We start from the raw sequence: 16449 nt of genomic DNA on the forward strand, positions 1-16449 counted from the left end.
TCTTGCTGCAAATATGCACTGAATGTTTTTCTCAAGCTAAAGCTAGCAAAGAATGATTTTAAAACACTTGCAGGGAATGAATACAAATGACTTGCAAAGACATCTTGCTGCAAATATGCACTGCATGTTTTTCTCAAGTTAGCAAAGAATCATATTGAATTTTAGCCTCCTGTTGCATTTAAATACTATAAATTGGTGTAAAATACCTGCATTTATGCGATGTTGTTTGTAGCTGAGTTGCTACCGGTTTCAACTCACATTGGAGTCATCTTCAGGCAGTTAAGATGTCTTCTAGCTTCATTCGAAGGTCGTCAATAGAAATAAATAAACAAAACACAAACACGTACACGGACATAAAAAAGAACATTTAAGGCTATAAAATATTGAAAACGGTAGGCCTACGGGACACGACACGACGTGATCAGGTGAAAGTTATGTCTAGACTGCCGGTCAGGATCAACATGGTCAGTGATGACGTCGTGCCTGGATTTCCCGATCAGCTGATAGTTTCATTCATATCTGTCCCTAGCTCCAGTATCTCCCTTCCCATAGCATTTTAGGATTGTAGATACCTTAATCTAATCGTCATAAACAGTTCCCACACTCCGGACTACTCACCTTTACTACTTCCTTCACCCCTTCCTACGTCACGGACCTGTTTCCCTCCCTTCCCACAGCATTTTAGGATTGTAGATACCTTAATCTAATCGTCATACACAGTTCCCACACTCCGGACCGCTCACCTTTACTACTTCCCTCACCACTTCCTACGTCGCGGAACTGTTTTCCTCCCTTCCCATAGCATTTTAGGATTGCAGATACCTTAATCTAATCGTCATAAACAGTTCCCACACTCCGGACTACTCGCCTTTACTACTTCCTTCACCACTTCCTACGTCGCAGACCTCTGTTTCCCTCCCTTCCCATAGCATTTTAGGATTGTATATACTTTAATCTAATCGTCATAAACAGTTCCCACACTCCGGACCGCTCACCTTTTACTATTTCCTTTACCACTTCCTACGTCACAAACCTGTTTCCTTACCTTCCCATAGGATTTTAGAATTGCAGATACTTTAATCTAATCGTCATAAACAGTTCCCTCACTCAGGATAGCTCGCATTGACTACTTCCTTCACCACTTCCTACGTCGCGGACCTGTTTCCTTACCATCCCATAGCATTTTAGGATTGCAGATACCTTACCATCCTTATGAAACAGCTGAAGCCACTTTTATTGTTAGTTCTGTCTGGTTTTCTGTAGATGTCGTGTTTTGTTTACAATTTGTTTCTATTATTTTAGGGTTAGTTTCTCATTATTTGTGTCTCATATAGCCAACGAGGCCATTTGTAGTTATAGCCAACGATAGTAATATAGTAATATAGTACGGTAATATAATGAAAGAGTTATCGTTTATGATTAAATAGTATTATTTGGTTAAACAAGGTTTTAAATTACTGAAATAACAAGAAACAAATTGTAAACAAAGCACGACATCCACAGAAAACCAGACAGAACTAACAATAAAATTGGCTTCAGCTGTTCTATAAGAATGGGAAATCTACCTTAATCTAATCGTCATAACAGATCCCACGCTCCGCACTGCTAATTGTTAGCCTTTACTACAAGGTATCGAGTAAGCTTCAGTATAACCATTGCTCAATAGTAACAAAGTTATGTTTTTGCTTTTGTACTGTATTTTGTAATTTCTAGTATACTGTGGGTAGATGCCTTTATGAACACATTTGTTACAACTTACAAGTCTTTTGTTTACTTTTTCCTTGTTATTTAATTCAATCAACATGGTTACTTAGCAACCCATAAGACTAATGTTAAAAAAATGTGACTTTCAGTTTTATTTTTCTACGTAATTAGATTTTTGTTGGCAGTTCTAACAACAGTGCAGTAAACTCGTTTTTAGGCCAAAAATAAACTATTTACAACATTTGAAGAAAATCGTCGGAGCTGTTTTCGAGATCTTTCTGCAAGCAAGCATACATAAGTTACATACATACATACAAGCAAACATTGCTCGTATTAGAATATAGGATTTCTTTCAAATTAGTTATTTGAAACCATTATAACATTTGACTAGATGACTACAACAGTGTTATTACTGGTTATCATAGATGGCTATTAATGCTATTATGCTATTCTTATAGACAAAAATCAATAGAGGAGAGGCGAAGGTTTCCCCTGGAACAAAGACTTAAACAACACATTGTTGGGCAGGAAGGACCGATCCCTATTGTGGCAGCAGGTAACTCAAATTTTAATTCCTATTCAAATCAAAATTTACCCAAATTATTTGTTGATTATTTTTTTTGTAAAATTTGTTGACCCTCAACCCAAGACCGATAATCATAATAAAATAAAAAAAAAAAAACATTATCTTCTCTCTTAGGCTACAATTTGCAATTTATATTGTTATTTATTTATATTTTAATATATGTATTTAGCAGATACCCAAATGGCGGCATGAGAGTTTTTAATGCATGATGCTAGACTCAAAATCTGTTATAATTTATTGTATTTATTTGTTCTAACTGGCCGCACTACTTGAAAAGCGGCCATTCAATTTCCAAATACAATGCGTGTAATCAGTTTGTACTCAACGGAAATAAATTCATTTATTCAATTATTAATGGAAGCATGGCTGAAATCCATCTCACTTGTGCTCAAAGTGATGAGAAGATCTACTGACATTATTAAATGTACACTTACTGTTTCCAATTCCGATCCAACAATGTTAATGTGATCATGTTAAACCACATTGGTTAAAATAGCATGTAGGCCTACAGTAGTCGCATTTAGTCTGGGCGCACGGCCGCACTAGGGCCCGGGTTGTAGGGGGGAGTGTTTATTGCTCATTTCCAAAAACATCTGGCCCACACGGCTCTGGGGTTGTTCAACTGTCTTCATTGCTAGGCGAATTGTGGGGGGGGGGGGGTGAAATGTACAGGTATTTACTCAAGGGAGGTATAGAAGAGCCTTCGATGACGTCAGCTTTCAGATCTCTTCTCTTGAGGGAACACCATTACCACAACAATACGTTGTTGAGCCATCGGCCTCAGTGGTGTAGTGGAAGCGTTCCTGGCTGATAAACTGAAGGTAGCCGGTTCGATCCCCACCAATAGCAGTAACTTTTTGACAATGATTTAGCTTAGAATGTGATTGCTTCTTAACACTGTGAAGTGTTCGTGCTTTTGGTCTGTATAGAGTTCACATTATTTATTACCATATGTTACATACAAATAACAAGATTGTTTACTTTTTGTTGTCAGTTAGTTTTTACATGATTAAAGTCAAGTTTTGTTTTACTAAGTTGTACTTTTTAATTGTATAAGTGAATACACGTTATTGGCGACGAGGAATTAGAATTCACACAATGCCGACATCAGGTAGACATAGACGACATCAAGACGATCCAGGTACCGATCAAGTTCGTAATGAAAAAAGTATTTGTAATTTTAAATTTTTGTTTTGACATAGAATACATTTCTACTAAACTATTTGGGAAAGTTGACTGTTTAAGTCGTTTGCCTTTCGAGGAAGATGTCGAGTTTGACCAAGCCGATGAGAGTTAGAGCACCGTAGTTGGATTAATATTCTCAGGTAACATAGATTGTCTACCAGTTACGGCTAAAGAAATCAGTGAAGAAACGTCGAATGATGTTACTCTTAATCGGGTCAAAGAGTTTGTATTAAGTGGATGGCCAAACAAGACAAACAATCTGGAGTTAAAACCCTATGAGTCAAGGAAGAACGAAATATCCGTACATGAGGGCTGCCTAATGTGGGGGGTTAGAGCAATTATCCCAGAAAAGTTCAAGCAGAAATTACTTATGAACCTGCACGACACTCATTTAGGAATGGTAAAGATGAAGGCGTTCGCCCGAGATCGTTTTTGGTGGCCATCGATGGACAATGACATCGAAAATGTGGCAAGAACTTGTGCTCTATGCAACTTGTATGCTGCAAGAGAACCACAGAGAAAGTTCCTCAGTAATTGGCCGAGATGCACTGACCCTTGGACTCGTATACACTTGGACTTCGCTGGACCTTTCCTTAATAGTGTTTTTCTTTTGGTCGTAGATGCATACTCCGGTTGGCCAGAAATTATCAAGTTGAACTCTATGACTACTTCAGTAACAATCAAACAAATTAAGCTGTTAATATGCCGATATGGAATCCCTAAAACCATAGTGACAGACAACGGACCCTGTTTTACGTCCGTAGAATTTGCACAGTTTTGTAAAGCATTTGGAATCGACCACGTAACCACTCCACCTTACCATCCGTGTTCCAACGGACAAGTTGAAAAATACGTCGGTACCATGAAACAGGCGTTGAGAAAACTTTGCCAAGAACAATCCCCTAAAGGTTTGGAAGCTGACTTAAACAACTTTTTATTTAAGTACAGGTTAACACCACACATAACTTCTGGAATGTCACCTTCTGAGTTGTTTTTAGGACGTCAGCTAAGATGTATCTTAACCTAACCTAACCTAACCCCAAAAAGGAAGTCAGATTAAAACAGAAGAGGAAGAAAATAAAGAAGATAAAACAAAAGAGAAAGAGAATAAAGAAGGAGCCACTACTAGCCTAAAAAACTTCAAAATAAATGAATGAATGTGTTTTGGGCAGAAACCAGAAACGGAAATGTTGAGTGGAAACCGTAATCTTGAAGAGACTAGGGCGAAACGTGTGGAAAGTTGAAGGTAACGATAGAAGAATCTTTAAAAAACATGCTGACCAACTAAAGCATAAAAACCTTCTTGAAGACAAGGACAGTAGTTCAATCTTGGCGAGAAGGTGAAGTGTTCGTGCTTTTGGTCTGTATAGAGTTCACATTATTTATTACCATATGTTACATACAAATAACAAGATTGTTTACTTTTTGTTGTCAGTTAGTTTTTACATGATTAAAGTCAAGTTTCGTTTTACTAAGTTGTACTTTTTAATTGTATAAGTGAATACACGTTACACTGTAGTATCTTTTATTAGAATTTTGGGTTATTTATAATTTTATTTTATGAACAGAACTATTTTTTCGATTTGTAAACCTTCATTTGATTTTTACTTTCTCCCCCTATACCATAGTACGGTATATATGGAGAAAGTATTGTTTTTGTCAACATTTTTGAGTTTGAGTGGATATATTCGTTTTGGGTCCCCCTGGACCCAAAAAAGTTGTTTTCGAAGTGATATCTGTGTGTGTGTGTGTTGTGTGTGTGTGTGTGTGTGTGTGTGTGTGTGTGTGTGTGTGTGTCTGCGGGTCTGTGTGTCTGTGTGTCTGCTTTCGTGCTGCATAAGCTGTGGGGACATGAGTGTGAATGTGACCAGACTGTGTGGACCTGGTCGCTTATGTGGACATTACACACGTCCACACAATTTTCACAGGAAATACATTAACTGTGTGGACTTGGTGATGTCTGACTAGTGGCGCTCCTACAGACTTTTTGGTGAACAAGGAAAGCTGCTGGCGGCTACTAGCAATGGGACTTGAGTGTTTTTGGCTTTCCAATCTCCTGATATAGAATACTCCTTGTACAACATTTAATAATAAATTAATAACCCATCAACTATTTAAATAATTCTTACAGTTTGGTTAAACATAGAATAATTATCATTTATAATATATTTATTTATTTATATTAATAAAACTTTTTTAACTTTTTATTCCACCTAATATTTTTTTCATAGTTATTTATTTCACTTTGGTATTTGTTCTTGTGATTCCACTTAGCTCATATTTTCACTCCATCTTCTTTCATTTATTTATTTTTTCTATTTGATGAAATAGAATTAGATCAAAAGGTTAGTTTAATTTATTCAGTTTGTTTCACATTTATGTTTTTCTTCTCCATTAAATATTTGTGTACAATTTTTTTAGATACTTTGTTAGAATAAATATATAATTCATTCATTCATTCATAATAAATATAATGAGTGTGTGATATAATAAATAATTATCACATTTAAATGAAGTAAAAAAAAAAAAAAACAATTTGTAAGGTCCATTTGCAACAATATGCAAGTGAATACACAGTGCTGGCCAGACTTTACAGTTTTAACCAGTTTTATCACTTTTTCTTTTTTTTATAATTTGATTAACATGACTAGTTTTGACTATTGTGATTTTGCCAGTATTTTAAAGAATCTTTTGACATACCACAATGTTAATTCATTGGTTATGTGGTTGCATACAATGACCTGACGAAGTTCTAAGGAACGAAACTAGTCGTCATACCAGCAACTGTGGTTGGATGAAGTAGTCCTTTTATATTATTGATAAAACTTGTGTGTGTAATAGAAGCAAGTGAATTACTACAGCCACTATTTTACAACCATTAGAACAAATAACAGAAGCCATTGGATTCATCCTTTTTGTCGTGAACGTGATGCAGGTGAACGTTTTCGTACGTTTTACAAAACATCAGGAGACATGAGACAACGTTGTTTTATACTATCGTATGTCAGTCCAGTCATTCGATGAGCTTCTTCAGATCATGAGGCCTTGGATAACAAAAATAGACACACATTTTAGGATTGCTATTCTATGCTATCAGAATATTATTATGCCTGTTTGTCCCACAGTGATAGCTGGCCGTGAACATTTTCGATAAACTTATCAACATCAAACATTTCTAGTAGATTCTAAACAACCGCACAACGCAACAAGATAGTGTGCACAAACCCCCGAGACTGAACGAGTTTTCGGTCTTTGTGTGGTCGTACTAAGATGATTGATTAAATACACTAAGTTAGATTTCAGTTGTGACAAAATTAGTACAGTTTTTATCCCTGTCTTATTACATTCTTCCATTACAAGTCCCATCATTAATTAAATGGCCATCATTAATTATTAATTGTCTTTACTTTCTGGTTAATTGCGTCCTTAAGTACGGGGTTTGTGAGTGTAGATGCAAAGTTTGAGAACGCCTCACAGAAGAAACTTACACACGCTAAAATCTGGTGATCTAGGGGCCACGACATAAATATTGGGAAGGTGAAATAAACCATTCTAGAATAGAAATATGATAAATTTCATGAAAATTGAATCCTTATGGGCGATGAATCTTGTAAAATTAACATTTATAAGGTGTTTAATGTTTATCTAACGTTGTTGTCTCACCGTGACATAAAAAAGAGTTTAATCAACAATTATGAACCACAGCTTGACACAGCAGGGCCATCCGAAGGGGGGGGGGGGGGCAACCGGGGCAAGTTGACCCGGGCGCCGCAGCAAATTTTGTTTTTGGTCTTGTAGGTTTGCATGAATTGTAAAGGTTATCAGATTATGGTGTTAATAAATACGAATCTGAAAAATGAGGCTGTAGTTAAAAATTATTTTGTAACACTATAGGTGTAATCAAAATGTAAACGTAATGTAGTATGAAGCTAACATATGCAAATGCGACTAGTACTGGGGGGGAGGGGGCACCGCGACTACATTTTCCCCAGGCGCTGACAACCTTAGGGACAGCCCTGGTTGACAAAGCGTTTCGACATCTACATCATCCTAACAGTTACTTTAGAACCGAACGGCTGCATTTTCCCGATAGATTCCGTTTCCCTAAAATTCATTCGTACGGACATAATTCATTTGAAAAAATAGAAAGAATTCAATAATAAAGTGAATTACAATTATTAAAAAAACTGAGAAGACAAATTGTTTAACTCTCCTCTAATAGTAAGGGGTTGTCGTCAAGATGCTACCCCAACAAAACGTCACCATCTACTGTAGATGACCGAAGTGTTGGGTTGACTTGTAGGTTGCAATTTAAGTGCCGTACCGACAGTAAAATATATAGTACATTTTCCTTACGTCCGCCTGTAATTTTAATATGGGAATATGCTTTATTTCTTCTCATAAAACCTTTTGTACTGCCGTTGATTATGGACGCTAACTGACTACAAGTACAGGTAATGTATCATATATAAAGGGGGAGACGTGATTCATATGATAATATTTCTTTGTACTATCGGTCGCTGATTACTGTTCAGAAGCATCGTTTTCCTACCTGCATTAATCCATTTACACTATCGTCGATCATAGGCGCTAACTAGTAAGAGCTACAGTTCAACATAGTCAAGCTATAGTCAAATTTGAAACTGAATTAAGTACCTCATCTGAAAGGGCTTTCTGTTCAGAGACAAAGTCAGTTGGTGTCATAGATTAAGTCAAAACCAAATACAGCAAAGTATTTAATTTATATATTATTTAATATATAAAATACTCAATTAATATTAATTAATAAATCAATATTGTAAAATTTTAATACGAAATTAATATTATAAAATATTTATATCAAATTATACAATATTAATATATAATACTAAATTATATTAGTAATATGGAACCAACTCGATTGTATCACTTAAAAAAATATCGATGGTTCTCCAGTAATATCTTTATGAAGACAAGTAACGTGTTCTTGGAGGTATACTATAATATAATAAAACTCACATTTGAAACTGAATAAATGAACTTTATTAGGTAACGCCAGAGACAAACATTGTTGATATTTAGACGGCCCAGACAGGAATGGCCAACTATCTGAGTACGCCTATCGGTTACCTGGTGGGGGTATACCTATGATACATTGATACATCACTACCTTCCCATGTATAAATTGACAATATGTACAATAATTAAAACATCAAAAATTCAAGTGACAAAATAAATGAAATAAAAACTTTGTTTACAATTCTTGAAAATACACACAACAAAACAGTAAACAACATCAAAGACAAAAAAGACAGTTCAATATCATCAATCAAATTCAGAAAATGTAAATCTTTTAGTCAGCTTGATTACTCTTCCTCTACTACTAGTCTGCTGAAGGGGACTTGTAGGTGAAGGTTGGATAACAGGTGGAGATGGACGTGGATTGGTACTATTGTTAACAGGAGATGGTCTGGGTGGACTAGGGCTAGGTACATGTCTAGGTGACGGTGTTTTGGTGTAGAGTTTATCAGGATTAGGTGAATGAGGTTTTGGAACATAATATTCTCTAAGCTGATTTACATGGACTTTGTGAATACTTTTGTCAGATAACACTCTTACCAAATAAACAGTCTGACTAATTTTCTTGGTCACTTGACCTACCACAAACTTTACACCAACATTTGTTCTTTTATTCAAATTTACCCATACAAATTGATCAGGATGGTAGTTTGGAATTCTTATCTTTTGCTTGTCTTTACTTTCAGACAGATTCTTTCTTTTTGACTGATCTGATACAAAGTTGAAACTTACATTTCTTTTTAAAGAAGACAAAGGCGTTTCAGGTACAAAAGTAAGTAGCATTGCCATTGGAGATTTACCCGTTACAGAGGATGGAGTGGAACGATAAGCATATAGACAATCTAGTAACATTTGTTCTGGTGGCAGATTATGACTTCTTTGACTAAGATAAAATTTAGACAATATAATTTTAAATGTTTGAACGGAACGTTCAGCTAGTCCATTAGATTGAGGTGAATATGGAGGTGAAAACATGAGTTTGATTGACTTCCTTTTACAAAAATCTTTCAATTCCTGACTACAAAATGGCGGACCATTATCACACACAATTGTGCGTGGAAATGAAAATCTAGAAAACTCTTCTGCTAGTTTATTTATAACGGCTTTGAAATCACTTCTGTTTCTTAGTACAAAGCACTCTACCCACTTAGAATAAGAATCACACAAGATCAAATACTTATTGTTACGAAAATCAAACAAATCTAGATGCACTCTTTCCCAAGGGCATTTTGACTTAGGCCAAGGTAGACGATATTGGTTACTACGTTTGTTTTGATGAGACTGACATATTTGACAATTTGAAATGAATCTATATAGATCGCTATCAAGTGTAGGCCACCACACGTATGACCTTGCAAATAGTTTTGATCTAGTTATGCCAGCATGGCTGAAATGAATCACATCTAGGACTTTACTTCTTAGGTTTTCAGGTATTACAATTTTACTTCCAAAAAACAAACAACCATTGTGAACACTCAAACAGTGGCTGTTGTTAGAATACACTTTGAACTCACTGGACACTTTTTTTTGGAAAACCATGTTGTACAAACTCTTATCACTTTGACAAAACGTTATCTTTCATGGTTTCTTTACTCACTTCATCATTAGAAACTAGAGGAGTGGACAAATAAGTAAAAAAAGAATCGTCATCTTGGACTAAATCAGAGCTTGGTAATCGCGACAAAGCATCGGCATGTGGTATCAATAAACCTTTCTTGTGGACAATCTTATACTGATAAGCAGACAACATGGTAGCCCACCGTATTAGCTTTGAAGAAGCTAAGTTAGGTATTCTCTTATTTTCACTGAAAATACTCTTCAGGGGCAAGTGATCACTACAAATTGTAAAACTTCTTCCCCACAAATATTTGTGAAACTTTTTTAGACCAAAAACACAAGCCAGAGCTTCCTTCTCTAATTGTGAATAATTTCTTTGTGCTGGGTTTAGAGTTGCACTTTCAAAAGCTATTGGGTACTCTTTGTTACCTTCGACTTGACTCAAAATTGCACCAACACCAAAAGAACTTGAATCAACAGACAATATTAATTCTTTTGATGGGTCAAACAATACTAACATAGTTGCTTCTGATAGAGACGTTTTACACTTAGCAAAAGCTAATGCACATTCTGATGACCAGACAAATGGTTCATCTTTTCTCATTAGTTTATGAAAAGGTTCTAAAAGGTCTGGACACATGTGTACAAAGTTTCTGTAGTAATTAAACATTGACACAAATGACTTAAGTTCTGTTAAATTAGTAGGAGCTGGAATTGACAAAATCTGCTGCACTTTGGTAGCAGACGGTGCTTTACCCTTACCAGACAGCTCAAACCCTAGAAATATCAACGACTGTACAAAAAATTCTGACTTATCTACATTTAACTTTACATTGTACTCTTCAAGACGTGACAATACACTGTGCAGATTATGTTCACATTCGGTTAAATCTTTACCTCCAATCAATATATCATCAAGATAAGGCGCAACCTGATTTAACTCTGACAAGATTGATTCAATAACTGATTGAAATATTGCACAAGCAGATGCTAAGCCAAAAGGAAGGCGGTTGTACATATAGAGACCTTTGATTTTGTTAACAACCAACAATTGTTTACTTGTTTCATGAACTTCTAACTGCAAATACGCTTGGGACAGATCCAAGCGACAAAAAACATTGCATCCCACAAATTTGTTAAAAATATCATCAGGAGTGGGGATAGGATGTTGATCTACTTTTAAATGCTTGTTCAAAGTGGTTTTAAAATCAACGCACATACACAACTTGCCGTTAGATTTTGGTACGCAAACCATAGGACTACTCCAATCTGCATGTTTGACTTTACTTATGATACCTTCAGACTCTAATCTAGACAACTTGTGAGGAAGTTTCCTCCAGAGCACTAGGCCTTATCAAGGGTGGTAAGGGTCGATAAGTGAAAACTCTGGGTATCACAAACTTCCATTTTATTCCCTGATATCCTTATCCTAACATATATGTTTATATATACAATATTATATACAGTCTTGATCCTGGGTCCGTAGTCCTCCTACCAGGCAGTGTCTCCGGGCTCGTATTCAGGGGTTGGGCAGAGGTTGGATCAAGTCTTGCTTGCGCCCTTACTGGCCCGGTGGTCTACGACACTCCTAAAGATATCCGTGTGGGTCCGCGGTCTAGATCCTTGGCACCTTCACCCCGGAATCCTCGGTCCCCTAGCTGCTGCTCTCCACTGGAGACGGTTCTGGCTTTCCAAGCACAGAAGTCAAGCTGGGCCGGTTTAATGTGCTACTGCTCTCCACTGGAGACGGTTCTGGCGTCACTTGCTCAGAAGTTAGCACTCTCTAGGCAGTCTACTCGGTCTGCAGTCCGACGTAAACTCCTTCAACACTTAGCGTATACCTATGTATATGCTTTAAAGGTGGTGGGGGACTCCAAAGTCCTCCCCTCCACCTACGACTACGGACCCGCTGGCTCAACACGCCCATACGAGGGTGTCGGTGGCTCAACACGCCCGTCCGACAGTGCTGGTGGCTCAACACGCCCGTCCAGCGGTACCCGTGGCTCAACACGCCCATCAGGTGTCCCGCGGGCTCAACACGCCCATGCGGGGTGTCAGGGGCTCAACACGCCCATCCGACGGTGCTGGTGGCTCAACACGCCCATCCAGCGGTACCCGTGGCTCAACACGCCCATCAGGTAATTTGCGGGCTCAACACGCCCATGCGAGGGTGCCGGGGGCTCAACACGCCCGTCCGACGGTGCCGGGGGCTCAACACGCCCGTCCAGCGTACCCGGGGCTCAGCACGCCCATCAGGTGTCTCGCGGGCTCAACACGCCCATGCGAGGGTGTCGGGGGCTCAACACGCCCGTCCGACGGTGCCGGGGGCTCAACACGCCCGTCCAGCGTACCTGTGGCTCAACACGCCCGTCAGGTGACTCGCGGGCTCAACACGCCCATGCAAGGGTGTCGGGGGCTCAACACGCCCGTCCGACGGTGCCGGGGGCTCAACACGCCCGTCCAGCGTACCCGGGGCTCAGCACGCCCATCAGGTAACTCGCGGGCTCAACACGCCCATGCGAGGGTGTCGGGGGCTCAACACGCCCGTCCGACGGTGCCGGGGGCTCAACACGCCCGTCCAGCGTACCTGTGGCTCAGCACGCCCATCAGGTGTCTCGCGGGCTCAACACGCCCATGCGAGGGTGCCGGGGGCTCAACACGCCCGTCCGACGGTGCCGGGGGCTCAACACGCCCGTCCAGCGTACCCGGGGCTCAGCACGCCCATCAGGTGTCTCGCGGGCTCAACACGCCCATGCGAGGGTGCCGGGGGCTCAACACGCCCGTCCGACGGTGCCGGGGGCTCAACACGCCCGTCTAGCGTACCCGGGGCTCAGCACGCCCATCAGGTAACTCGCGGGCTCAACACGCCCATGCGAGGGTGCCGGGGGCTCAACACGCCCGTCCGACGGTGCCGGGGGCTCAACACGCCCGTCCAGCGTACCTGTGGCTCAGCACGCCCATCAGGTGTCTCGCGGGCTCAACACGCCCATGCGAGGGTGCCGGGGGCTCAACACGCCCGTCCGACGGTGCCGGGGGCTCAACACGCCCGTCCAGCGTACCTGTGGCTCAACACGCCCATCAGGTAACTCGCGGGCTCAACACGCCCATGCGAGGGTGCCGGGGGCTCAACACGCCCGTCCGACGGTGCCGGGGGCTCAACACGCCCGTCCGACGGTGCCGGGGGCTCAACACGCCCGTCCAGCGTACCTGTGGCTCAGCACGCCCATCAGGTGTCTCGCGGGCTCAACACGCCCTTGCGAGGGTGCCGGGGGCTCAACACGCCCGTCCGACGGTGCCGGGGGCTCAACACGCCCGTCCAGCGTACCTGTGGCTCAACACGCCCATCAGGTGTCTCGCGGGCTCAACACGCCCATGCGAGGGTGCCAGGGGCTCAACACGCCCGTCCGACGGTGCCGGGGGCTCAACACGCCCGTCCGACGGTGCCGGGGGCTCAACACGCCCGTCCAGCGTACCCGGGGCTCAGCACGCCCATCAGGTAACTCGCGGGCTCAACACGCCCATGCGAGGGTGTCGGGGGCTCAACACGCCCGTCCGACGGTGCCCGGGGCTCAACACGCCCATCAGGCCCCACACCGGTGGCTCAGCACGCCCATCCGGCGGGGTCGGGCCCTAAGGCCCAACTGACTTCTCGTTGCCAAACACCCTGGTTAAGTACCCGCCGAATGGTACCCAAGAGGTGGGGGTGAGTACCTTACCACCTCCATCGGAGCATCTCTCCCCTCCTTTGGAGTCATTTTGATGTCTCCGAGTACCTTTGTATCTTAAACCTAAAAATTCTCTTGGGAGTCAAAAACACTTCTTTACACTCTCCCTTTTCTTCCCAACGAGGAAAAAATTCTATAATTCCTTTTTACAACACACCATCTTAATGAAAACTTGATTTTTTTAAAGGGGGAAAAAATTCTCTTAGTCATTAGCCAGTTTTTAAAAGTGACCACAAAAATAAAACTAACACTGAAGTAACTGACTCTTGAAACGAAATGAAGATTCTTCTAACAAAACTTAAAACTGTCCCATAGTTTTTATATACAGATGAAATACAAATAAAATATCCTTCTTCGTGACTGGTCTCTCATATGACCTATTGTCGAGAACTGGGTGGCCCTTGTCTCTCTGGATCTCTTCTGTAGTTTATTCCTTTAGAACAGCTACAGTTCCCTGATCTACCCTCGGTTCCACAAAACCTACACGAGGACGGTTTCTTAGGGAGATGACAATCCCTGAATAAGTGACCTGGCTTATCGCAATTATAGCACCTAAGCCTTGAATCTCGTTGTCCATAGCCATGGCGGTTGTCTCTGTGCTCATAACTTTGAGGACGGTACCCGTCACCCTGTTTTTGAGGTCGACTGCTCGTGGGCCATGGTAGTTTGTCTCTTCTCTTATATGCTATGTCCGGATACATGGATTGTGCAGCGTTCATGGGAGGGCGAAAAGTGTTGGCTGATTGTTTGATGGACTCGTACTCCTTTGCAGCTGTCATTAGTTCCTCCATAGTTTTTATGTCCCATCCGAGACCAAATAGCTTATACTCTGGGAGCATGTTTTCGTAAATCTAATTAAATTGTTGCTCAGAAGAATACTTTCCATGTCGCCGCATCAGGGTTTGAACACTGATTGCGTAGTCATTAAATAGTTCGTTTTGACCTTGAGTACGAGCTCTTATTTCGGAGTCCAGTTTTTCCCTGTAACGCTGGGGCAGAAATTGATTTTCTAGATGGACGAGAAATTCACCCCAAGTGTTCCAATACGTCTTGTAGTTCCGGTACCAGAGAAGCACCTTTCCTTTGAGCAACTCTGGGAGAGCAGGTAATAATTGGTCTTCATCAATATTGTAGGCTTCCCTCATTTCGTTAACTCGTTCCAAAAAGAGAACTACATCCTTATCCCCATCGAAGAAAAGGTTCCACTTTCGGACTGTATTGCATACATTAATATTTTCCAAATATTTGTGACTCACTATTTTGGAATCTTCTTTGGTTGGTGATTTCATTTCTGTAGTCTCTCTAGACGATCCTGGTGGTGGGGTAGCTAACGCAGGTCTGTATTCTCCTCTGATAAAACTGCTAAACATACGACGATCAGCTCTCACTGTTCCTGAAGACTGAAGCCCAAATTTTCTTAACTCCTCGACTAATTCTGCCTTCTTGAGAGTATATATCCAACCTGTCCTCGGGTTCCTCTTTTCTTCCTCGACTATACTTCCGTTGTCCGATTCACTGTCAGACGGCATTTTTTTCTATTCTTCAATAACGTAGTACTATTTACAATATTTACAGATTCCGGGTCTTCTTTACCCTTTTCAAAAAAAATCCACTAAAGTCTTCACTTTTGTCCCTGTTCGGGCGCCAAAATCTTGTGCTGAAGTTTCCTCCAGAGCACTAGGCCTTATCAAGGGTGGTAAGGGTCGATAAGTGAAAGACTCTGGGTATCTCAAACTTCCATTTTATTCCCTGATATCCTTATCCTAACATATATGTTTATATATACAATATTATATACAGTCTTGATCCTGGGTCCGTAGTCCTCCTACCAGGCAGTGTCTCCGGGCTCGTATTCAGGGGTTGGGCAGAGGTTGGATCAAGTCTTGCTTGCGCCCTTACTGGCCCGGTGGTCTACGACACTCCTAAAGATATCCGTGTGGGTCCGCGGTCTAGATCCTTGGCACCTTCACCCCGGAATCCTCGGTCCCCTAGCTGCTGCTCTCCACTGGAGACGGTTCTGGCTTTCCAAGCACAGAAGTCAAGCTGGGCCGGTTTAATGTGCTACTGCTCTCCACTGGAGACGGTTCTGGCGTCACTTGCTCAGAAGTTAGCACTCTCTAGGCAGTCTACTCGGTCTGCAGTCCTACGTAAACTCCTTCAACACTTAGCGTATACCTATGTATATGCTTTAAAGGTGGTGGGGGACTCCAAAGTCCTCCCCTCCACCTACGACTACGGACCCGCTGGCTCAACACGCCCATACGAGGGTGTCGGTGGCTCAACACGCCCGTCCGACAGTGCTGGTGGCTCAACACGCCCGTCCAGCGGTACCCGTGGCTCAACACGCCCATCAGGTGTCCCGCGGGCTCAACACGCCCATGCGGGGTGTCAGGGGCTCAACACGCCCATCCGACGGTGCTGGTGGCTCAACACGCCCATCCATGCTAACTTCTGAGCATGGGCGTGGCTCAACACGCCCATCAGGTAACTCGCGGGCTCAACACGCCCATGCGAGGGTGCCGGGGGCTCAACACGCCCGTCCGACGGTGCCGGGGGCTCAACACGCCCGTCCAGCGTACCTGTGGCTCAACACGCCCGTCAGGTGACTCGCGGGCTCAACACGCCCATGCGAGG

General features: G+C 41.8%; 1 protein-coding gene across 1 annotated transcript in view; it reads left to right on the forward strand.

Annotated features, from left to right (window-relative positions):
• The window catches only part of LOC128990076 (caseinolytic peptidase B protein homolog), a 38605-nt gene that overhangs the window by 1825 nt on the left and 20331 nt on the right, over nt 1-16449 (forward strand). Inside the window, exon 2 of the mRNA XM_054412308.1 lies at nt 2163-2260. Coding sequence (XP_054268283.1) covers nt 2163-2260 — 98 coding nt within the window. The remainder of the gene's footprint in view (nt 1-2162; nt 2261-16449) is intronic.

The sequence above is a fragment of the Macrosteles quadrilineatus genome, unplaced genomic scaffold, assembly GCF_028750875.1.
Source record: "Macrosteles quadrilineatus isolate MER2022 unplaced genomic scaffold, UCM_ALF_1.0 Scaffold_3__2_contigs__length_128488019, whole genome shotgun sequence".
Taxonomy (NCBI): Eukaryota; Metazoa; Arthropoda; class Insecta; order Hemiptera; family Cicadellidae; genus Macrosteles; species Macrosteles quadrilineatus.